This window comes from Papaver somniferum, chromosome 2 (genome assembly GCF_003573695.1).
Source record: "Papaver somniferum cultivar HN1 chromosome 2, ASM357369v1, whole genome shotgun sequence".
Lineage (NCBI taxonomy): Eukaryota > Viridiplantae > Streptophyta > Magnoliopsida > Ranunculales > Papaveraceae > Papaver > Papaver somniferum.
Window position 1 is genome coordinate 111,772,326 of NC_039359.1, and position 25,639 is coordinate 111,797,964.

The window sequence follows — 25,639 nt, forward strand, 5'->3', positions numbered from 1 at the left end:
ATAAACTTCTCATTGAAGAATTCAGTCATGATGTTTTACATCTTGAAACTTTGTTATCCAGGCTTTTAGTTCCTGGAATTCCTTAATAAAATCATTCTCCTGTTTATCCGAAAAAAAAAACCATATTACTCTCCCATTCAACTACTTCTCTAGCCACTGGTCTAGTAAAATTCATGACACTAACAGAAGCATTATTAAAAATTATGGCACATCTAAGTTTTAATCATTCGAGTACATGATATTTTTGGTTTCCAATAAAATCAGGTATATTTGAAGAGAAATTGCGAAAATGAATGTTAAAGTTTAAATATATTTGGTTAGAAGAGCCAAGTATAAATGGCTGTTTTGATTGGGCAAAATATAATCTACGGATCCCTATATGACTCGTTCTACTTAGTGAATCGATTGCGATCGCTTCCCTAATTTCTTTTTGCTAGTAAGGCGCCCTCACTTCTAATGATGGTTGTGCATGAATCTTTTCTGATACCATGTACGAGATGCCCAAGTCTTGGAACTCTTTTGGTTTTACATTTTTTTAATGATTTTAATGAAACACGAAAATCAAGTGGCTCTCCTGTACTGTCACACAGGTCTTATGGAATTTGCAGAAACCAGACGATTTTTGAAGACAAGCGTCAGTTTGAAACATATTTAGACATTCGTTTAAAGGCAATAATGCTGGTTTTGACATAGGAAATGGCTGTTAGGTTCTGGTGAGGGTCTTATAGACTTGGCCGGTTAGGTCATTGGCCTAGAGCCTCAAAATGTTGGGGCCCAAATTTTTGAGTGGTGCAGTGACTACTCTCTCTGTATACATAAATTTTCCAGCCCCTCACTCAAAAATTCCTTCTTCCGTCTGCGTCTGCGAGTATCCACGTGATAAGAAAACACACTTGCCAGAAGCATCATGCAGTTGATGGCGTTCCGTGGAATGATTCCGAATGAATATCATTCAAATGAAACCTCTAACAAAGTAACTAACCATTATTCATCGATAGCAAACCCAATTTTTTAAAACGAATTTAACACGCAAAGAAGATTAAAATGTCAAATGATCACCATTATCTCACTTCATATAGCCACTCTTCCCCTCCCCTCCCTTTAAATAGATTCCAAGCTAATAATCAAATCAGACCCATTTCTCCATTTTAGTTTGTTTTCAATTATTTAACAATGGCTGTCAAAGTTTGTTTGGTCTTTTTCGTACTAGCTATGGCTGGACTGATAGCAGAATCATCAACTTCTGCTTCTCCTGATGATATGGTAGTGGGCGTAACAAGATCATCAACACAAACATGTGACGGTTTAGTTGGAAAATGCGTTGATGAACATTATGAATTAATGATGGATTCTAAGGTTAATCGTCGTTCTTTGTTTCAGCCTAAGAGACATATTAGTTATGAAGCTCTTAAGAAGAACATACGTTACTGTGGAAAACCTGGAATGTCTTATTACGATTGTCATAAACCCAAAGAAGCTAATCCTTATACTAGAGGGTGCAGCATTCTCACTCATTGCGCAAGAATAATCAGATAAAGGAATGATGATCTTCTAAAAGGGAATCGAGACAATAAGTGATCGAAAAGAAAATAAAAATAGAATATATAATGAATTACCGGGCTCATCATAATAGCTGAGCAAAATTTGGCGGTATCCTGCAAATATCAATACTATGTAATTAAATAAATTATATTTGCGTAAATAAAATGGGAAATTACGGATGATCCCGATTATGCCACTTTTTCGTGTATTTTTTTTTTCCGATAGTCAGAATTCTATCAAGTAAAAACTACAGCCAATAGCTTGGGACCGTGAAAAAAATTATTTTTATAAAATACTAGATTTGTGTCTATGTTTAAGCAGCGACATTTTTCTTTGTGTTAACTTGGTGTGTGGGGTTTTGTGGTTGTCTTATGGCAATGTATTTTGGGAAAAAAACGGTTTCGTCCAAAAACGTCTCAAAATGTACAGATTAGTCCAGTCCTAGTTGACTAGGTACAAATTAGTTCAAAATTTGTGTAAAGACGCTGCTATCCTTCGCACACGTATGACGAATGAAAACAGTTTGCAACTGACACAATAAGGGTGAATGCTACACGTTCGTTCAAAACAAAAAAAATGAAATTAAAAATGGAAAAATAAATTATTTCATTTAGCAGAGAGAAGAGAGAAGAAGATCAGAGAAAACAAAGAGAAGAAAGAAAAACTGTAACCTAACTGAGAAAACCCAAATCGAAACCCTAAATTTTCATAATCAAACCCTAAATCTTCATAATCAAACCCTAAAACTTCATAATCATTGATGATTGCAGTAGAAGTAACAACATGGTGATTGGGAAAAACCAGTTCAAAAGAGGAAAGCAGAAGAACTATCGGAAGATACAACATCAGTTGAAGAACAAGAAATTTCAAAATCACCAGGTCCTGAGACGAGATCAAAATCTTAAAAGAATGCAGCAGTTTCAACATCAACTGAGTAAAAAAACTGCAAAATCATCACCATTTAAGAAAACATCAAAAACTTCAAAGTCATCACCAGTTAAGAAAGGAAAAGGTAACAAATATTGGTCTTATTTTGTGTTTTAAAGCTTTTTTCCCATCACTTATGTTACTAGTGTACAGATCTGTGCACCAGCATGCTGTATCATCTTCATATGACCGGTAGTGTGTGTTTTGAAGATTTTTTCTCGTCATTTGTGTTACTAGTGTACAAAACTGTACACCAACATGTTGTTTCATTTTATATGACGTGGTGTGTGTGTTTTGAAGCTTTTTTCCCATCACTTGTGTTACTAGTGTACATAAAAGTACACCACCACGCTGTTTCATATTCAAATAGCATGTTGTGTGTGTTTTGAAGCCTATTTCCCATCACTTGTGTTATTAGTGTACATAACTGTGCACTAGCATGTTGTTTCATCTTCATATGGCTGGTTGTGTGTGTTTTGAAGACTTTTTCCCATCACTTGTGTTATTAGTGTACATAATTGTACATCAGCATGTTGTTTCATCTTCATATGGACGGTTGTGTGTGTTTTGAAGCTTTTTCCCCATCACTCGTGTTACTAGTGGACATATCTGTCAACCAGTGTGTTGTTTCATCTTCATATAGCATGTTTTGTGTGGTTTGAACCTTTTTTCCCATTACTTGTGTTACTAATGTACATAACTGTGCACCAGCATGTTGTTTCACTTCATATTGCCAGTTGTGTGTGTTTTAAACTTGTTTTCCCATCACTTGTGTTACTGGTGTACATATAAGTACATATATGTTGTTTCATCTTCATAATCAAATCTTTATTCAAAATCAAATCTTTAAACAGTTCGATTAATGGTGTACATATAAGTACACATATGTGGTTTCATCTTCATATCACATATGTTGTTTCATCTTTATTCAAAATCAAATCTTTCAATAAACTTGTTATGTTTTAAAGGCTGACTCTTATGGGGGAGGGACAGGATGAGTGGAAAAGTGAGGACACGTAGGGCGGGAAGAATATTTGTCGTAGTGAGAGAGAAAATATAAGAAGAATATGCGTTTTATTTCAGGGATGTATGGACTGTTCTGTGGGTATGAATGTTGTTTTTGTTAGTTTTGTTGTGGTAGTGTACATATTTGTATACAAGATGTTATTTCAGGGGTGTATGAACTGTTATGTGGACATGGATGTTATTTTTGTTAGATTTGTTGCAGTTGTGTACAGATTTGTACGACAACATGCCATTTCAGAGGTATATGTACTGTTATGTGAGTATGAATTCTATTTTACTTAAATTAGTTGTGGTTGTATACATATTTGTACACATGTATGACATCTCAAGGATGTGTGGGTTATTTCGTCGAGTTGCATGTTATTTTTATTGGATTTATTTAGGAGTATACATACTTGTATGCCATTGTATCATGTTATGGGTATATGATCCGTTTTGTGGTTTTAAATGTTGGATTTTTTTCATTTCTGTAGGTGTGTACATACTTATGCAATGTTGTATCATGTTATGAACATATGGCATGTTTTGTATGAACATGTATGTTGGATTTGTTAAAGTTCTGGAGGTGTGTACATACTTGTACGCTGATGTATCATGTCATGGGAGTATGACATGTTCTGTGGTTTTGAATGTTAGATTATGTCATTTCTATAGGTGTGTACATACATGTACACTGCTAGTATCATGTCATGGACATATGAACTTTCTTGTGTGAGTATGAATATTGGTTTTAAGATTTTTGTAGGTGTGTACATACTTGCAAACTAGTATGTTATGTCATGGATATATGAACTTTTTGTGGGTATGGATGTCACGGGTTCTATAATTTTCGAAGTATGGATGTCATGGTATACATGCTAGTACACTGGTAAGATATGTCATGGATATATGACATGTTTCCTAGTTTTTGAAGTTGGATTTGTCTGATTTTTTTAGGTGTATATATACTTGTTGGATATGGTAGCATCAGAACCTGCAGAAACCTGTCGGTGGTCCTGCCAAACTGTAGAACATCGCAGAAGATAAATAATACCAAGATTGGCGTGCAAGTAGGAGAGAAACAACTTGATTTATGTTTAAAACCTGCTTAAGTTGTTTGTAACTTTCTTAAACTTTTAACAACTATGTTTCTTAACTTTCTTAAAAAACTATTATTACTTGTAAAACCTTGAATTAATCTTATTATTAGATTGAATATAGATGTTTTGAATGCAGATTTTTTTCAGATTTACATGGTATATTATAAGTAAATTTTTTTCATGTGTACATAATGGTGTACATCTACTGACAGGTTAGAAAATCAAAGTGTACATGATGTTGAATATGTACTGACATGTTATAAAATTATTCATACCTGCAGAAATAAAGACACATGTACTGAAGTAAAAACCAATCTAAATTCTTAAAATAAATAAGATAGTAACATTCATTGTAACAGTTTACATGAGAAAAAAAAGTACAAAGTCGTAAGCAAGAATGGTAGTAAATCATCAAGGAAGGTGCAAGTAAAGCACTCAGTGCACATTACAGGTCTTTTTTACTTCTCTCTAGCAAGTTTGATGCGTTGATTTCTTCGTCTTCCAAATGGAGTCTTGGATATGTGACTAATGATTCTACCTATAATATCTTTTACCTGTCTCTTAGACATCAACATGATAATCTTCAACCTGGAAAATAAAACATATGCACTAATGAAATGATTTGGAAAAAAACGAACATAATGTTGCAAAACTATGCGCAAATTCAAAAACAATAAACATGTGTATAAATATGTATACATTAAGAAAAAGCATGTGTACAACTATGTACACTTAGTTGCAGAACTATGCACATCTTTAAAACAATCAACCTGTGCACATCCATACCCATATAAAGGCTATATATGAATGATACCGGACAACGTGCACAATCATATACACATGTACAACTTGAATCGTGTACCTAAGGAACAATATCACTACACATATTGAATAAAATTATTTTGAGCTTATGAGTCCCTAAATTTATACATACATATAATTCAAATAATACCCAATGAGTCTAAAGTGTGACATACTATCGACCCGAATATCATCCACATCATTACTAAGGTTAACTATGCTCAAAATAAGATTTCAAGCTCAATTGAAAAGGTAAAGAAACTTACCCTAGTGACATCCACCATTTATGAATGGAATAATCAAGAGGTAATCATCTCTTCGTCATATTCATGTCCAACCATCTTCATTAACTGCGACCAAATGATTCATGCACCCTAGTAATACCATTCATAAAGTCAAAAATATGTACAACTATGTACACATTATCATTAACATGTGTACAACTATATATAACCAAAAAATATGATCCCGAAAATCTTAAAGTTAAAAATAAACTTCAAATAATCATTACAAAGCATATAAGTGTACAAATATGTAAACCTATATAGAAACATAATAAACTCTAGCGCACATACTCGCAGGACATGCAATCAATTCATCGCAAAGTATACTAGTATATAAACATGTAGAATTATACAAAAATCTAACTAGTCAAACATCCACACCCACAAAACAGATTATAAAATTATGAGAGAACATAATGGTGAACGACTATTTACACACCTATAGAAATCCAACATCCATACCTCTAAAGCATGCCATATAATAATGACACATCACAATGGTGTACAATTATGTACACACCTTTAAAAAACCAAGTAATCCAATATCCATACTCACAAAACAAAACATAAAATTATGAGAGAGCATACTAGCGTATGATTATGTACATATCTACAGAAAAACAACAAAAATATAGCATTAATTCAAACAAAACAACTGATGCATTCATCACACATAAAGTTTTAGTATATAAATGTGTACGCATCTCCCAAAATATGGATGAATACTCACCATGATTCAAAAAAAGCATACACAACCTGCTCAGACTTGGTTCATACCCTACATATTATAAAAGAAACATATATGGTGTATATTAAAGTCCATGCACATGCTATATAAATTGAAACACATACTAGTGTACAAACATGTACACCTCTACAAAAAAAAATAACCAATTATAGCATCATACCCATATGACATGCCATCCCTTCATAGAAAGAGCATACTAGCATACAAAAAAATTGTGCACCTGTATAAAAACCTAGCAAATTTTAGCATTCATACCACATGACATGTTATATGTTTATCATAGAAAATTTTAGTGTACAAACATGTACACATCCACAGAAAAAAATAACAAATTCTAGCATCCATAACCATAAAACATGCCATGCATTCATCGGAGAGCATGCTAGTATAGTGTACAAGTATGTACACATCTACAGAAAAATAACAAAAATAGAGCGTTGATTCAAACAAAAAAACCTATGCATTTACCAAAGGGAATTTCAGTGTACAATATGTATACAACCTTCTTAGACATGGTTGATACCTTGCGTATTATAAAATACATATATAGAGAACATATACAGTGTATAAAGTACACATGTTATATCACCATAAAAAGATATCAAATACTCTATCAATTAGAAATCATGAAATAAAATCAAACGCGTTATAAAATCACACAAATGAAGAGATCAAGAGATTTAAAAAAAAAATGACATATAATAACAGAGGTAGCTCAAGAAAAATCCGAATCACATCTGAAATTTTTTAATATAGAATCCACTAACACAGAGACTTAAAAGCAAATATATACGAATCACATTTGAACATATCATAGAATTTATTCTTTGAATCAATCTTAAAATAACCATAAACTGGAACATATACAGTGTACAAGAAAGTACACATTCTGTTTAATCAAAAACAGAAGAAATCAATCAATCTATCAATTAATCTCCATTAATAACTTTGGTCGTGTTATAAAAAACATATATGAAGAGAACAAAATCATCTTAATCATGTATATGTAGATCTCAAAATCGAAAAACTAACAAAGAGCAACAAATTTATGAAGAAGAAATGAAAATGAAATCAGAATTGCATGAAAATCAAAACTTAAGTATAACAAAAATCAAAACTAAAAAAAGAAAATCAAAAAGATCTAACAAAAGATAACAAATCGAATCGATTTCATACCACGCATTAAAAAAACACAGTCACAAAATCGAAGAAGTAAAACAAAAGATTAACGATGAAAAACTAACCTGAGATCAAAATAATCTGATGAAGAAACAACTTAATCCTCCAAAATCTCTCTATATCTTTGTTTATCTCTCCCTTTCTCTCCATATTTTTCAATTTCTTCTGATTTGAAATCTTAGATCCACATTACATTTGAAAAAAATTGTTCGTATATGGAAATTCCGAAAGGGTAATTTTGGCACTGTGAAAATATGAGATATCCATGAATCGGTGTATTTTTGGACTAACTCGTCCATATTTGGACTAAATTGTTGGAGGCGGGGCTTTTTTGGACTAGAGAGTACTAGGCCTAAGATGGGTGGACTAAAGCGTCCCAACCCCAGTAACTTTGGGACTAAACGTCAATTTCTACATGTATTTTTGATTTCATGTTGCGAGGCGAACACATTGAATAGGTGAAGAAAAGGTAGAAAATATATACGTTTTTTTTTTCCTTTTATTTTCGTAGAAAATATGTGTCCAAATTATGTAGTATTAATTTGGAAAAAAGAGTCATAATACGGTAGGTATCCGACTTCCGCATTGAATTTGAACTTCCATAAAATTCCAAACATCGTAAGTTAAGTTTTTCTTTTGATTTTGTAATTTTTAAATCAATCATACGTTGCCAAGTGTCCTCACCAAAACTCTCGTTTCACAAAAGCCAGAAAAAGCTTATTTTGGCCAATAGGAAGCGAAGAATTCCTCACTGTTCAATGTGGGAGCTTTATTTGCCTATGCCTTTTAAGTCTTTAGATTATGTTATCGATAATATAATAAATTGTTATTTTATAATTAAATAATTTCATATTATTAGATAAAGAGTATTACATATAATTTTATAATATATAATTATTTTAGAAAATAATTCTTATCTTGGAGGTTGAATAAATTTTAGTTTAAGTACAATATTGACTAAATATTATATTATCGATTAATTGTAATACAAATATAAGCACTCCAAGTATCAATCACACTTCAACACTACATGTTGTTGCAATACAACAACATGACTTCGGGTCTTTTGACTACAATGAAATACAACTTGATTTGAATTTTAAAGAAAAACAAACCAATATCAAATCATATGCTGACAAAATTTAATACGTATGCAATTTATTTTTTTGGTTTCTAGTAGCATTATTATTGAACGCGCGATTGGGGGATATCAAAACTAATTGGGGGATATAGCTACATGACAAAAACTGGATCCAAATATCAAATCTGGGTCACCCCTTATGTAATTAATTTTTTAATTCCTAATCTACTCCTCACTAATCAGGTTTAATGGTTAATAATAATTAGTAAAATCTTAAGTATTTGGGGGATAGATTAGTGTGTATTTTTATTTGAATTTGTGTGAGTGAGGTGAGAGTAGAAGGAGGGAAAAATATTTTTGAGTGGAAATTTTTTTGTGAAAATGGAAGATGATTGTGAGGAGAGAATTGCAGCTGCTGAATCTTTTGCTCAACTACAACAACAATCATATCTTCAATCTTCGGTTAATGAGAATAACTCACAATTGGAGTTATATGATGAACCAACACCCTTGGATCATGATTTTCGTGAGAATGAAGTGTTTTATGAAGAACCAAATCAAGAAATTAAACATGTTCAACATACAAGCAACCCCAACACACATGTAATGCTTCAAAGAGGTCGAAAATTTGATTTTTTTTTTTGAAACCGCCATTTTTTTCTCTGAAAAAGCTTGGTGTCGGCATACACGTAGTATGAATACCACGCCGGAACCCCCATAACCGGCATGGTATTCATACTATTTGCATGCCGGCACCAAATATCCCCCATTTTGAATCAACTGCCGGCGTGATCTTCAACTAAAAAATACATGCCGGCACGCAGTAAAATTTTTACCTACCACCGAACATTCCATGAAATATTCTAATCGGCATGGTTCTCTTCTAACTTTACCATGCCGGTACCACAAGAAAAAACTCCAGGAGTTCAAAGAATTTTGAACATATACACCGGCGTGGTATATAAATTATCGAGCACGCCGGTACTACATTCCGGCTTGGTTTTCAATTTATCGATCATGCCGGTGGCTTGTTCCGGCTTCAACCCTTGTGTATCGATGGTGTGGTTTTAAAAGAACCTACAACTTAGACCTGCAAGTATACAGGGTCAGTTGTAGTGAGTGTGCAAGCACAGGTCAGTCCACAGGGACTTGGGTGTGTAAAGTTGAAGTTGAAACTAAGCTAACTCTCTAACAGTGACAGTGAGCTAAGTGTAACAAGAGCAAGACAGAACTAAACAGTGACAGTAAGTGACAGTGGCAGTGAGCCAAAAATAAGCAAAGGCAGTGAAGTGAGAGCTTTGATTTGTTGTGTTGAACCACAACTAAACTGGCAGTGAGCTGCTGAGTTTTACACAGAAGTGTAAGGCAAAATAAAGGAATGTAGGACAATGTGAAACTCAGGCTTCAAATTCATCACTAACCTCCACTAAGCATGCTCTGTGTACACTCCTCTTGTCCTTATGATAGACAAGGGTTTAGAATCATGTTTTCCCTATGTCTAAGGTGTTTCCCCACTAGAAAGACCTAACACAACTAAGGCATATCTTCTAAGTACTAATTGTCTAGCTAAAGCACAATTAGTCTAAAGATCAATGATAATCTGGTTTGATATAAGTTGTAGTTCCACCATCATAGTGTGAACCTAACTACAAGGTATGCATGACATACCATGTGAGAGCAATATGATGCAGCACTAAGTTTGATTTTTCATGAGCATTATTAACATTCAAAAGCAGTGTCATCAGAATGCAATGCACAGCAACAAGTTAGGGTTTCATTGAAACCTAAGCAAAATAACTAAAGCATAATGAACACAGTATTAACTGAATTTGACATTAACAGAGCTGAATTGAAATTGAAACAACACCAATAATTGAGGTCCTGGCTATTCCAGGCCTCTTGGTGGTACACTGGCTAGTCCAGGCATACCCTCCCAACACCCACACACACATTCTATTTATACCCCAAAATTAGGGTTCATACAATTTCCCCCAAATTCCCAAATTCCCAAAATTAGGGTTTATGTAAAATAAACTCACCAATCTTCTGATTTTGTTTTCTCCTCTGCTAATTGACGACAAACCATGCCTTGTCTTGCTTCTGCCACTCCATCTCCTACTCCAATTGTCCTTAATCGACTGTGAGGGGAAACCCTAAGTCTGCCTCTCTCAATTGTAGCATCTAGGTATGAAGAAGCTATGATGGAGAAAGAAAGACTAGGGGGTTCAACTGATGGTTTGGTCTGCTGTCGTGGTCGGGTGAAGGTGGTGGTGGTGAAGCTCGAGAAGAAGAAACTGCAGATGATGGGTTTCTGTCGGGGGAAGAAAACTGCAGAGAAAGAGAGAAGAAGTTCTCGATGGGAGGAAGAAGGGAATGTTTGGTTGGGAAGAAGATATTTGTTGCTAGGGTGTGAGGCGGGGACATCGAATGTTGATGCACGGAGAAGAGAAAGTGTTGGATGATCACATCTGGATTAAATCGAACGGCACGAAGGGAACAGGCATGGAGAGACCGTTGGATGTGTGATACATCAAAACTGACGGCTTAAGATGGAGTTAGGTACTATGATGTTAGACAGGAACTTCATAGTTTGATGCACTATGATGAAGCGACCGTGGGATGAAGTGATGGATCCAATATGACGGCTGAAAATGGAAGAGGTTTTGGGTATTGGGAATGGATTTGGGACTTGGGTATGCCAAGCCCATATCTTCTTTAAGAACAATTATTCCTCTTCAATCCCATTTCTAATTGATCCGGCTCTTGCAAACATCAATCTTCGCTGTCTTTCTGCGGGAGTCTTTGCCGTTTCTTTGCTCTTTTCGCGCCGTGAGTTAACCAGACTTTATTTAGTACCTAAAAATACAAAATTAATTGAGAAAAGTATTTATTCTTGAAAACAAAGAAAACACAGAATATGAGTTAAATGCCAATAAAAAGGTGCAAATATATACAATATTTGGCACTCATCAAATACCCCCAAACCTGAATTTTACTTGTCCTCAAGTAAAACAAAACTAAGGAAATCCTACCTATACCACTGTCGCTGGTCTCTCGATTGCATTTATCGAATGCAATAAGCCTTTTAAACCACTAAGTGTCCCTAGTGGACGAGTTGAAGTCTCGTGAAGGTTTGCTTAGAACGTACCTACAAAGTTCTAAGACAAAATATAAGCTCAGATTCCATGAAATGTGACATGTGCAAGACAGTAGAAGCTCACAACAAAATGAAGATGTCAATCTAGCTATCAAAGGCACAATCCTAGCACTGATAACAAATAAAGACATGTGATAAGAGTGTAAAGTGTATCTACACATGTGTAAAGAAAGATCGGATGTTATGACTACTAATCACCAAGAGACAGTTTCTCAGACTAAGAACCGAGGTCGAAATCTAGCTAGCTGTCCGGACTTTACGAGAATTGTGAATGAGTTGGAGGTATTTCACAATTACTCGCGTTGTACATCAATGGCATACACCCTTCCTTGCTTATAACACAAAAACACAAAATATGACTCTTTACATGACTCTTATTTACATTGACTACTCTCTTTTGATTTTGGAACAAGAGAGGATGGAATTGATAAATACTTGATTTTATTTTTATTTTTATTTTTTTTTTTGAAAAAAATATTTACAACATGGTAACTCTTTTGATACATAAGAAAAAAGAAACAAAAAATTACATGACACTTTGCAAGAGGTAGCCCTTTTTGATGCACCCAGTTAAATTCGATGGTTGTCTTTCTTAATATAACCTCCACCTTCTATCCCAACCAACCAAAGAACAAGCTAGTCAAGTTTCGTTCAGTATTCTAAAGTGATTGGCAATCGTGACTTCCGATAGAACACCTCAAGGATGAGGCTATACATGTATTGGTAGATCATGCGCGTGCAAGTTTCTTATCACTATGTGAATTGTGCTAGAATCAGGGTGCCTAAAATCTAGACTAAAAATCCTTATGTTTACATACATGCACAAGAGTCAACATTTCAAGGTAAATGGGCTCCATTTTTATGTTGTTTTTTTTTTTCCAAAAAGAAAGAGTTCTGTTTTCAATTATAACATGTTATCAAAGTATCTACTTTTCACCCCCAAACCTAAACTAAACATTGTCCTCAATGTTTCAAAAGATAAACATGATTATAACACATACCATGAGAACGATGCTAAGTGTAGAAAAAGGAAAGAGATTACCGGATATTGGCGAAAGCAAGTTTTTGAACTCCATTATTCAAGGAAAAACCCAACAGTAACTCAACTGAATTCACATTGGGTTAGCACAATATATACAAGAAACATATGATTCCACTAAACATTACCTACCAGATTATATACAAACAATTCACTATATACATACAGTCTAAAGAGTTGAGGATCAACCCAAAAGACAAAGTGTTGAAACATAGACAGTTTCAAACAACTATAGTTGGACTGAAATGCGAGTGAGAGTGAAAAACCAAATGAATCACCCCTAAACCTGTAATTTTCAGCAGGTTTACTTTTAAGAACATAATCTTTTAATTTTAGGGGTTCAGGATTCACAAGGTCTAACTCAAATGGACTTTGTTTGGGATGGTCAGAGAAATTAATTCCAATTGTGGCTCCTTAAAAGTATTGTATTTTGATGCAAAATAGTCCAAAAGGACTTGGGAGGCACACAGTTCCAATCCTAGGTTGGGAATTTTAAGAAAAGTTGGTTTAAAAGTTTTGTTACAAACCAAATCTAGGTTGGGTGGAATAATCTCAATATGAGATTTAGGTAAGAAAGTTGGTACTTCTAAGTTATTTTCATGGATAAGATCAATAGTACCAACACATACTTCCCCTAAATCAGAAATTGGTAAATCATGCTCACATTCATCGAACAAAACATCAAGACCTAAATCAGTATCATGATTGTCCGTAGTACTCAAATCAACATCGGAAGAAATAACATTTTGTGACTTAGGCAAGGAATCAGACACATCAAATTTGTTTTCATGCATATTAACATTAGTGTCTACAGAAGATTCAACTATTCCTATGTCATGCTCATCTTCGAAGAACAATTGTACGAGTACCATATCAATATCAAAATCATATGATTTGCTATGAGTATTAGAAGAAACAACATTCATGAAGGTCGAGGGAGAGAAGCCATATGTTATTGAACCAAAAGGTTCCACAATATTTTCATGTTCTTCTAACATAACATCATTATCATCATAATCATTATCATGGTAACATGCATATTGGTCCTCATTAACAGTGGTGGTGTCATTAGTCGATTCATGTTCCTCTAAATTAGGTTCATATTCAACATCATTTACATGAATGGTACTAGACACTTCATTAGGGACAATATACATTTCCTCATGAATTTCCTCCTTTTGTAGGTAAAGAAAAATCTGATCTAAATATGCCTGAATTCGTGATGTAGATCTAGCAAAGTTTTGCTCACTGAGTCTGAAAGCTTTTGTGGTGGGGTCTAAATTCATGGGAGTACAAAATTCTTCATGTTCAAATTGTGGTGAATAGTACATGTGTGCATGGTCATTAGGTTTTATAAAAGATTGATCGCAACCCTCAAAGGATTGATTATGGTCCCAATGACTACCAGCCTCACAATTCGTGGGCATTTCATAATTTGGATTTTCATGGGATTCTCTAAATTGCCTATAATCATGCAAAATATAGCAATATTTATCCGGGTGGTCTAAACCACCACATAAGGTACATGCATAGATTTCAGGTCGTCCATGTGAACTAGATGCTACAGATTTCTCATGTTTTTGCATTTCTAAAGCAGTGATCCGAGCCTCTAACTGATTCACAAGTGACGAATGTGTGAGTTGGATATTGTCTATATGTTCATTTTCACTCAATGGTGGATGATACATGTGTGAATAGTCATTAGGGTTTGCATATTGAGGTTCATGACCTACAGAGGGTCCATAATAATAATCCCTATAACTATTGACATCATGGTCTGTGGGAGGCTCATAAGGTGAATCTTGCCCGTAAGCTTCTCTAATAGATTTATTCCCAGTGGCAGACCAAAATCCAGACATGTTATGTTTATCAAACAATCACACAATTCAAAAAGAGAAATAAGGCCCACACTTTTCAGTTATGGGTTTCAAAATTTTGGTTTTTAGGCTTTAAAGGTAAAGCCCAAATGGGAATTTTGGTTAAAATTGGGAAATTTTGGTTTTGTTGGGTTTTGAAAAGAAAATTTGGTTTTGCTTGGGATAAAATTTTGGTTTTTAAAGAGGGAGAAAAATTTTGGTTTTAATTGGGAGATAGAAAGAAAACTTTGGTTTTTAAAATTGGAAGCAAACCCACATTGGTGGGTATTTGTTTTTTTTTTTTAAATTAGGAGCAAAATTTTTGGTTTTAGGATTGGGAGCAAGCCCACATTGGTGGAGCAAGAATTTGGTTTTGAGTTGGGAGAAAAATTTGGTTTTGTTGTTAGGAGCAAGCCCACATTGGTGGGAGAATGCAATTTAGTTTTTAGTTGGGTTTTGAAAACTCCTTTTGGTTTTAATGGGATGAGGCCCAGCTAACTGGTTCAAATTTTCTGTGGGACACGCCCAGCGAACGGCCTAGTGATTTGGGTACACGGCCAAACTAACGAGTTCAGTGAACCAAGCCCAGAAATGCACGAGGCCCAGCTGGGTATTTGATTTTTGGGCTCTCAGTTAGCAAAAATATGAGGCCCACTTGGGCTTAAAAACGTTTTACAAATTCTGAGTTGGGTTCAAGCCCAGAGTTCAGAAACAAAGTGCACTTGGGTTCAAGAGTTTCAGAATCAATTTACAAGGCCCGGAATTTCAGTTTTTAAAGCAAGCCCACACAATTATTGGGTTTAGGCTTACTCTTTTTAGCACAGCCCAACTGCTCTGTTGTTCTAGTTTCACAGCCCAGTTGGGCTTTGGTTCACAGCAGCAACAGCACCAGCAGCAGCAACAGCACAGCAGCAGCAGCAGCAACACCAACTCCACAACACCACAGCAGCAGCAAAATTTGCAAGTTCAGTGAAATGCAATGAGATGCACAGCAAGAAGGCAGAGATTATGTGAATGCAGGAGGCAGTAAGATTAATTGAAAGATGCAAGTTATGATGCAGAACAGTATGCAAAGATAAGTGCAAGAACAATATGCAGTGAAGATGCAAAATGCAAATGCTACTAGAGCAGAGAAGATGCAGATGTAGTGATGATGCAAATGAACAACAAGAGAAAAAGCTAAAAGATAAGTGCAAGTATAGCTAAGAAAGTGCAAGAATAGGACAGTAAAGATCAAGATCAAGAGCAAACAGTGAGCAAAGAGTATGAGATGCAGGTGCAGCTACAGATGAGAAACTAAAATGCAATTACAGGAAAAACAACAAATATGCTTACACTAAATGCACAGTAAGTTAGCTAAGATGTAAGTAAAGAAAAACTAAGATGAACAGCAAGGAAAACAGAAAACAGCAAAGCAAGATACACAAAGCTTCAACCACACAACAGCCAAGTCCCCGGCAACGGCGCCAAAAACTTGGTGTGGTTTTAAAAGAACCTACAACTTAGACCTGCAAGTATACAGGGTCAGTTATAGTGAGTGTGCAAGCACAGGTCAGTCCACAGGGACTTGGGTGTGTAAAGTTGAAGTTGAAACTAAGCTAACTCTCTAACAGTGACAGTGAGCTAAGTGTAACAAGAGCAAGACAGAACTAAACAGTGACAGTAAGTGACAGTGGCAGTGAGCCAAAAATAAGCAAAGGAAGTGAAGTGAGAGATTTGATTTGTTGTGTTGAACCACAACTAAACTGGCAGTGAGATGCTGAGTTTTACACAGCAGTAAGAAAGGAATGAAGGAAAATGTGAAACTCAGGCTTCAAATTCATCAGTAACCTCCACTAAGCATGCTCTGTGTACATTCCTCTTGTCCTTATGATATACAAGGGTTTAGAATCATGTTTTCCCTATGTCTAAGGTGTTTCCCCACTAGAAATACCTAACACAACTAAGGAATATCTCCTAAGTACTAATTGTCTAGCTAAAGCACAATTAGTCTAAAGATCAATGATAATCTGGTTTGATATAAGTTGTAGTTCCACCATCATAGTGTGAACCTAACTACAAGGTATGAATGACATACCATGTGAGAGAAATATGATGCAGCACTAAGTTTGATCTTTCATGAGCATTATTAACATTCAAAAGCAGTGTCATCAGAATGCAATGCACAACAACAAGTTAGGGTTTCATTGAAACCTAAGCAAAATAACTAAAGCATAATGAACACAGTATTAACTGAATTTGACATTAACAGAGCTTAATTGAAATTGAAACAACACCAACAGTTGAGGTCCTGGCTATTCCAGGCCTCTTGGTGGTACACTGGCTAGTCCAGGCATACCCTCCCAACACCCACGCACACATTCTATTTATACCCCAAAATTAGGGTTCATACAATTTCCCCCAAATTCCCAAAATTAGGGTTTATGTAAAATAAACTCACCAATCTTCTGATTTTGTTTTCTCCTCTGCTAATTGACGACAACCCATGCCTTGTCTTGCTTCTGCCACTCCATCTCCTACTCCAATTGTCCTTAATCGACTGTGAGGGGAAACCCTAAGTCTGCCTCTCTCAATTGTATCATCTAGGTATGAAGAAGCTATGATGGAGAAAGAAAGACTAGGGGGTTAAACTGATGATTTGGTCTACTGTCGTGGTCGGGTGAAGGTGGTGGTGGTGAAGCTCGAGAAGAAGAAACTGCAGGTGATGGGTTTCTGTCGGGGGAAGAAAAATGCAGAGAAAGAGAGAAGAAGTTCTCGATGGGAGGAAGAAGGGAATGTTTGGTTTGGAAGAAGATATTTGTTTCTAGGGTGTGAGGCGGGGACATCGAATGTTGATGCACAGCGAAGAGAAAGCGTTGGATGATCACATCTGGATTAAATCGAACGGCACGAAGGGAATAGGCGTGGAGCGACCGTTGGATGTGTGATACATCAAAACTGACGGCTTAAGATGGAGTCAGGTACTATGATGTTATACAGGAACTTCAGAGTTTGATGCACGATGATGAAGCGACCGTGGGATGAAGTGATGGATCCAATCTGACGGCTGAAAATGGAAGCGGTTTTGGGTATTGGGAATGGATTTGGGACTTGGGTATGCCAAGCCCATATCTTCTTTAAGAACAATTCTTCCTCTTCAATCCCATTTCTAATTGATCCGGCTCTTGCAAACATCAATCTTCGCTGCCTTTCTGCGGGAGTATTTGTCGTTTCTTTGCTCTTTTCGCTCCGTGAGTTAACCAGGCTTTATTTAGTACCTAAAAATGCAAAATTAATTGAGAAAAGTATTTATTTTTGAATACAACGAAAACACAAAATATGGGATAAAATGGAGCGTTAGTGCACGAATGATGAGTTAAATGCCAATAAAAAGGTGCAAATATATACAATATTTGGCACTCATCAATCGAGCATGCCGGTATTACCCATTCTGGCATTAATATTCAAGAAAATACAATGTCGGTACTGTTTAAAATTAGGTCCTCTTTTTCAACTTTAGTTCCGGAATGCCGGAACATTATTATAGAATGCCGACACTGGTTTCCGGCTTTGATTATTTTGGCGGAACTATCGTCGAGCATGCCAGAAATAGTACCCGGCATAGTAATTTAATTTTTTTGAACTAATTCAATTTTATTTTCATTCATTCCTTAGATTGTGACATACATTGATCCAAAAAATTCCAAACCGCTTGGTCCGAATACGTCCGAATACTATAAAATGCCTCCGGTATGTTACCAAACAATACTTTTCACCTAGTTTTTAGAACTTTATGTGGGGATTTCTTGTAATGAAACTTATAATCTTCCATTGTTGTCCTCATGTAGGGAATAAAATCTCCAGAGGAAGCAATTTCTTGGGCAAAAGAGACGGCTCTTAAACACATGTGTGTGTTGGCGAGGAATACCCAACGTTCAGATAATCGTTTTGAGATGGTTTGCGATAGAAGTGGGAAATACAAGAAGAAGGATAGACATAAAATAAAGGGTTATGTATATCCAAAGAAGACTAATAGGGTATACAAGACTCGTACGAGGAAGGATAATTTCCCCTTTAAGCTTGTATTCTATCTAAGAGACAAAGAAAAGCAATGAGATTGTACGGTGTGGTTTGGCCGTCATAACCACCGGGATCCGAAAGATTTTGTTGGTCACTCCCTAGTTGCGAAGCTAAAACCACATGAATTCGAGGATGTAAAGATAATGACCAAAGCATGTATCAAACCAACAGTGATTCTCAGAAGCTTCAAGGAAAAGGATGATCAGAACGTTTCTTATCTAAGTACAATTTATAGTGCACAAGCAACCATTAGAAGGGTGGAATGGGAAGGGAGGACCGTTATGCAAGAATTTGAGAAGATAGTTTGGGATCACAACTACATGCGTATTATTAAAATAGGATCGGACAACAAACCCCTTCAAATATTCATTGCGCATCCCCTGCTTTCACAATTGGCTAATACATGTTGTTGTGTATTTATGATGGATTGCACCTACAAGACAAAAAAATACAATATGTTGTTGTTCAACATCGTAGGGCAAACATCGGACAAGGTATCATTCACATTGGCTTGGTGTTTAATGGAAAACGAGAGGGATCACAATTATCATTGGGCATTACGACAATTGAACTTAGTGTTCCCGGAAAATCAATTTCCGAGGGTCATCATAACCAATCAAAATGACGCACTAATGAATGCTATATCCGACGTATTTCTGGATGCAAAAAATTTCATATGTACATATCATATACGTCAAAATTTGAAAAAACATTGTCATGCTTTGTTTGAACCCTCTAAGGAGGATATTAAGAAGAGAATGCTTGCTCAACTAGAGGAAGATGTTCGCAAGAAGAAACTATCACCCGAAGAAGAATAAGATGAAAGAGTAAAGATTAAAAAGCGAGTGGACAAAAACACGATGAAAATTATAAAAGGTGGTTGGAATTTCTAAAGGATTGGGAGAAATTTTATTGGTATCTTACCGAGGATATATATGAAAAGAGATTGAACATGTTTACTTCCAAATATAACGAAGTATATCCAAGTGCCGTCTCATATTGTCGGGATAAATTGTTGGATAAGTTCAAGGAAAAATTTGTGTGTGCGTAGACAAATCGGTATAAACACTATGGGAATGAAGCAACTAATATAGCGGAGTCCGCTCATGGGAGATTCAAAGATATCATCCAGTCCGGCCAAGGAAACGTGGTTACGGTCACCGAGGCAATGGATCAATACTTTAAGGCTGATATCGATAGGATCAAGAAGGCCTTTGAGAAAAGCTCAATGGAAAGGATGACATCACATTTTCGATATGGTAATTTGCTCCAAGGAATATAATTCAACGTCTCGCATTGGGCAATAAAACATATTATTAGAGAAATGGAAAAAAGAGATAAACTATGACAAACCGGGTGATGTGTGTATTTGTCCCGACATGTCTTCATTCGGGCTTCCGCGTCGTCATATGCTTGTGAAGTATGAAGAAGTTATACCTATTGAGGTTATTGATCCGTTTTGGAAGAAACTATCTTTCGACCCTCCCTCTTCGGAAGCTCCCGGACAATCACCATAGGATATAAAGGAGGCCAAGGAATTCTATGAAGCTTACTCACATGGAAACTCGGGTAGCCGACAAGAATTTTTGAGCCAACTAAGGCTAATTACACGCCCATGGATAGCACAAAGTGAAGAGCCAAGAAAGGGAGATCCGTCCGGTAGACCACAAACAAAAAAGACTAGGAGAAAACAAAGGAAAGAATTAAAAGCAATGAGTCAACGCGAATGTGAAGACGAGGCAAGACTGGATGTGATCTTTCAGAAGCAAGGTTCGCGGAAGCGCCGGTTCCAAAGAAAAGAGGTAGGTCGAGGAAGGAACCGCCATCAAGTCAACAACAAACGAGGAATTCAGTATCCACACCACAAGTCGATGAAGTGTCGGTTCCAAAGAAAAGGGGTAGGCCGAAGATGTTACCGCTATCAAGTGAAGAACAAATGACGGATTCCGTATCAACAGCATAAGCCGATGAAGTGTCGGTTCCAAAGAAAAGAAGTAGGCCGAATATGTTACCACTATCAAGTGAAGAACAAATGACGGATTTCGTATCAACACCACAAGCCTATGAAGTGCCGGTCCCAAAGAAAAGGGGTAGGCCAACGAAGGTATCCGCTTCAAGGGATAACACCTCTCCTTCCTCGTACTTGAAACCTAACATCTTCTTCAACTTGCTAAGCCGACACCGCTAGTTTCATACATACAACACATAATTAGTATATATATGCTAATATAAAATTATGTGTACATTAAACAACTAAGTAATTTACAATACTTACTAACAATCCAACGGTCTTATTAAGTTGGGACATCGTAGGTGGTGCCTCTATAGGAGTTGTAACGGGAGGGTTTTTCTGGGGTGGAACTTCGACGTCTTCCGAGCGCACGACAAAAGGATGTGACCATTCCAAGTAATTACCAATGTAGGCGGGATCGGCTTCATCACCTTTGATCGCAAGCTCCCAATTACTAGTATCTACCAAACGACGCGGTTCTCTATCCCTCCAATGTGTTGGTTCTGTAATTGGATCATACTCTACCCTCAACCTTGTGGAACTTGTCATGGACACATAAAGGTCAGCTGATACCTTTCAGTAGAGGCTGTCATGAAGGAGGGTAATTTATCCAAGTTTCCGCATCACACTTTGAGGATCATCCATAACGTATCCCTTTGGGTGGAACAAAGGCCCATTGTAAAATGCAACGTTATAATACCTCAAATATTGGCGGTTTTATCTAGATTCCTTGTAAGGGTCGAACACAACATCTTTGGTAGTCATCGCGTCCAGAGCCAATCTCATATCTGTCAGTCGATGATTGTTACCGGGCTTCAGATGGATGTTGAACTGGTATCTCTTGGTTCTAGGCTCCTCGGGGTCATCAACGGGAATAATCTTCAAGAAGGGGTTGTCCTTGAACAATGTTGGGAAATGTTCATAAGCCCACACATATACAAATGTGAAATGATAATATAAAAATCAGTAAATTTTGTTTCTAAGTTCATGATAAGGGTACATGCGAACAATATAAATAAGAACATCAGTTTAAAAACAAAATTACCTGGAGTAGAGTGAAATTCCCGACAAATTGGTTTGTAACCACCTTAGAGGCCCTTATCATCTCCGTCATCAAATGTGCCATTACCACGGTGCCGCAAAAATAGTTATAGACGTCTTCCAACGGATCCAAGTATTGAAGGTAGTTTGCACTAACCCTGTTGCCACTAGTGTCAGGGAATACCCTAGTGCCCAAGATGAATAACAGGTACACAACGGCTGTATAACGAATCTCTGCGGGGTCCCATCCATCCTTGTCTTTTCTATGCTTCGTGTTTTCAAACTTCTTCTTAAGCAGCGTCAGCTGGATGGTCTTTGTCCTACTAATCTTAGATATATAGAAGCTTTCCACAGAAGTTTTGTATTCCCAACCAAAAAGCTTGTAAGTAAGAACGTGCAACTTCGACCATTCTAGATCCGAACAATGATCTCCTTCTGCAATTTATTTTCCGGTAACACTCAAGCCTGGAATGTTCTGAGCATCATCAGGGATCAAGGTTATCTCGCCAAACGGGAAGTGCATGGTATCTGATTCACCATGATAGCTTTCGACAAAGCAATTCACTGTCACAATATATGGCTTCACATAATTTTTAACCAAAGGATATAGACCGGAATCCTTTACTAATGTTTGGACCTCTTCACATTCCTTAGACAAATCCCAATGAGACGCGGCTTGGTTTCGGCAAACACGCACAACCTTCTTATGATCCTATAATTAGGAGATAATACTATGAAGAGATTTTGCATAAATACAAAAAAATACATATGCACGAGATAGAAATTCTTACATAGGTTTGATATATAGTACGAGCCCATGAGTCCTTGTAGACAAATAGATACCCCGGATCATGAGAAGCTGCGCCCCAAATTCTACCACCATCAAGGTCAGGTATCATGTCAACAATATGAGGAAGGTGCAAACCTTTAACTTTTACTTTGATTTTCCCTTTTCCCTTGCCTTGTGTCGGTTGTTGACTTGGTCCTCCTTGTTCCACTACTCCTTGGCTTTAATTTGCTAATTGACTTGGATCAATCTCATTATCCTCCTCCTTACTTTCTTCTTCCTCCTCAACTGCTCCGGTAGATTCACGGATTACGAGTTTACTATGGTCACGACCACTCTCCCAAACTTCACCTCTTGTATCATCCCCCAAACGGATTTTGCGACCTTGGTCTTTCCCTCTAGGAGGCAGAGACTGAGGAGTACCAAGACCGTCCTTCCTTCTTTTCTTAGTGACAACATCTTTAGCTTTTCCTTTGTTATCCTCCTTTGTTTTAGATCTATTTCAAAAGAAGCACGAAATAAATATAAGACAACTAACTTTCATTTCTAATACCGGCATAGATACACCACATTACGGGATAGAATCTTCACCACCGCCATACCGAAAAAAAGTATTGAACATGCCAGGAACCAATACCGGCGTTGACAACTAAATTTCGAGGATGCCGGTACACTTTAGGAAATTCCTGGATAACAAAATACCAGTACCGGCAGATACGTAAAATAAAAACTCATGACGGGACCTAATACCGGCATTGACAAAAAATTGTCGAAGATGCCGGTACTATTTCTAAAGTTCCTGGATACCAAAACTCCAGTACCGACATGAAATCTAACCTAAAATGTATGCCGGTACAAATAACAAAATCCTAGGGTTTTCTGTTTATTAGAAGCTCACTACCAGCGTATTCGTAAAAGTTCAAATAAATGCCGGTGCTGGGTTCAGAAGTGGTCTTCATCCTAAATTGAATGCTGAAACTAGGTTCCGGTGTGGTCTTCAACCTAAATTAAATGCCGGGAGACACTACCGGCGTGGTCTTCATCCTAGATCGAATGCCGGTACTGATTTCCGGTGTGGTATTCATACTAATTTGAATGCCGGAAGCTACTGAAACTCAACTGTTTCAGTTAGGGTTTCACCATTTTGACCTAAACCCATAGCTACAAATCGATTGAAACACGAATTAAACAGTTTTAAATGACTTACCTTCTCACATAAGCCATATTTCTGAGTAGTTGATCGTCTGATAACTCTTTTTCTTCGTGTTCTTTGTCTTGAGCAATCAAAGCAAGCCTCTTTTGTTATTTTTGTTGAGCAATCGATTTTGACTTCGATTGGGTATTTGGTTTCTTTAGTGGAGGCATGGTTATGATTCGGGTAGGTTAATCGACGAATTTTTTTTTGAATTAACGATTAATCGTCGATGAAGAACGGATTAAGAAGATGAAAAAAAAATCGAAACCTAACCCTAACCGAGTGTGCCGGAACTGATAGAGAAATGGGGGATATGTATTTGGTTTTTAGATTTTAAGTTTTAGAGGAAAGGGTAATATAGTCTTTTCATAATGTTTTCTAATTAATCAAAGGGTGTTTTAGTATTTTCGCCCCAAAAAAACACCCCTTAGCAGACACCTTTGATTGGGGGAAGTAATTCATATCTCTCAATTAGTTTTGATATCCCCCAATCGCGCGTTCTTATTATTTTATATATTATTTGGGATCTATTAATGTTGAAGGAAAACTTTTGAAAATGTACTATTTTATAATTTTATCGAATTTATTACTTTAGCACCAAGGTCCCGAATCAGGACCGGAAGTTTTATTATTTTAAAGAAAATATTATATTATCGAGTATTACTTTAAAGAAGTTATACTGTAACTACGTTTTACATATCTAGGGATATCCCTTCCCATAATATCCTCATGCAACACAGAGCCCAAAAATCTAGGAGGAAATTCAATCCAAAAGTTAGTCAAAAACTCATTTGCTTCATTTTTAGCTAACACATCTCCAACACTATTACCCTCACGATACTTATTCACAAATACTGCAAAATTACAAGTAAGAAACCAGAAACTTAACCTCTTACAAAATGTTTACAAAATATCAAAGAAAAACTACATCTCCCTTGCATAAACCTATAATATATTGAGAATCACTCTCTATGATAAGGTTTAGTTGTCGAAGTATGCGATCTAGTTGTAATCCTTTCTTGATGGAGAACAATACTATACATATTTTTATGAGAATTTTAACCAAATGCCAGACTTTGATTTTCTGGTTTATTAAAGTTCCAATGTCTTTTCCTGAATTTATAAAATACCATTGCCGTTATCAGTTCCGTCAAGGCCCACATGATTGGTCATTTATGGCTAACCTGGTCAATTTTTCACGATGCAATTACTTAATTATCCTTATATGTTCCTTCGTCTGACCATATCTGGTTATTATCAAATCCCCATTGAAGAGAAAATTAACCCTCTTCTTTTCTTCTTGTTCACCTGATCTTCATCTCCTTTCTTTTCCGATTTCAATATCCAGGGAATTGAACTGTAATTTGAGCAAGAACTTTATAATCTAGTGAATTCAAGAGAGTGTTGATGAGATTGTAGATTTTTTCTTGGTCAGAGTTTGTGTTTATTGAAGAACAATAAATTAGGTTAGGGTCTCTCTGAGAATCGAGAATGAAGATGATGATTATGAGGCTTAGATCGAGAGAAGTGGAAGAGAATCCAGTAATGGTTTATGGGGGTGAAGTTTATTTGATAAAAGAGACGAGTTAAACTCAAATTAGAGGTAAATCTGATATTAAAATTAGGGTTTCTTTTATACTTTGGGTTCATGTAAAATTGGTAGTGTTATTTATCCATAAATGATGGGTTTTCTGATGTGAGAACCACGAGAAGAGAATTAACAGATGATTTGCAATTTTTAGTGAAGATTAGAGAATTAGGGTTCATGAAATTGGAATTGGAAAATAAGATAAATTATTGTCATAGATGTAATTAGGGGTTTTGAAG

General features: G+C 36.2%; 1 protein-coding gene and 2 long non-coding RNA genes across 3 annotated transcripts; 1 reads left to right on the forward strand and 2 right to left on the reverse strand.

The window, feature by feature from the left end:
* The first annotated feature begins 1,173 nt into the window (after nt 1-1,173).
* LOC113351761 (protein RALF-like 4) lies at nt 1,174-1,536 on the forward strand. Its single transcript, XM_026595696.1, has one exon. It carries the CDS (start codon nt 1,174-1,176, stop codon nt 1,534-1,536), a length of 363 nt encoding a protein of 120 aa, XP_026451481.1.
* Nucleotides 1,537-4,894: 3,358 nt separating this feature from the next.
* Nucleotides 4,895-7,771, reverse strand: LOC113353811. Its single transcript, XR_003361549.1, has 3 exons — nt 7,652-7,771; nt 5,642-5,749; nt 4,895-5,162 (listed from the first exon to the last, which is right to left on the reverse strand). It is a non-coding gene; the product is annotated as an uncharacterized LOC113353811 (long non-coding RNA).
* A 7,523-nt stretch (nt 7,772-15,294) lies between these two features.
* Nucleotides 15,295-17,463, reverse strand: LOC113353812. Its single transcript, XR_003361550.1, has 2 exons — nt 17,160-17,463; nt 15,295-15,649 (listed from the first exon to the last, which is right to left on the reverse strand). It is a non-coding gene; the product is annotated as an uncharacterized LOC113353812 (long non-coding RNA).
* Between the last annotated feature and the right edge of the window lie 8,176 nt (nt 17,464-25,639).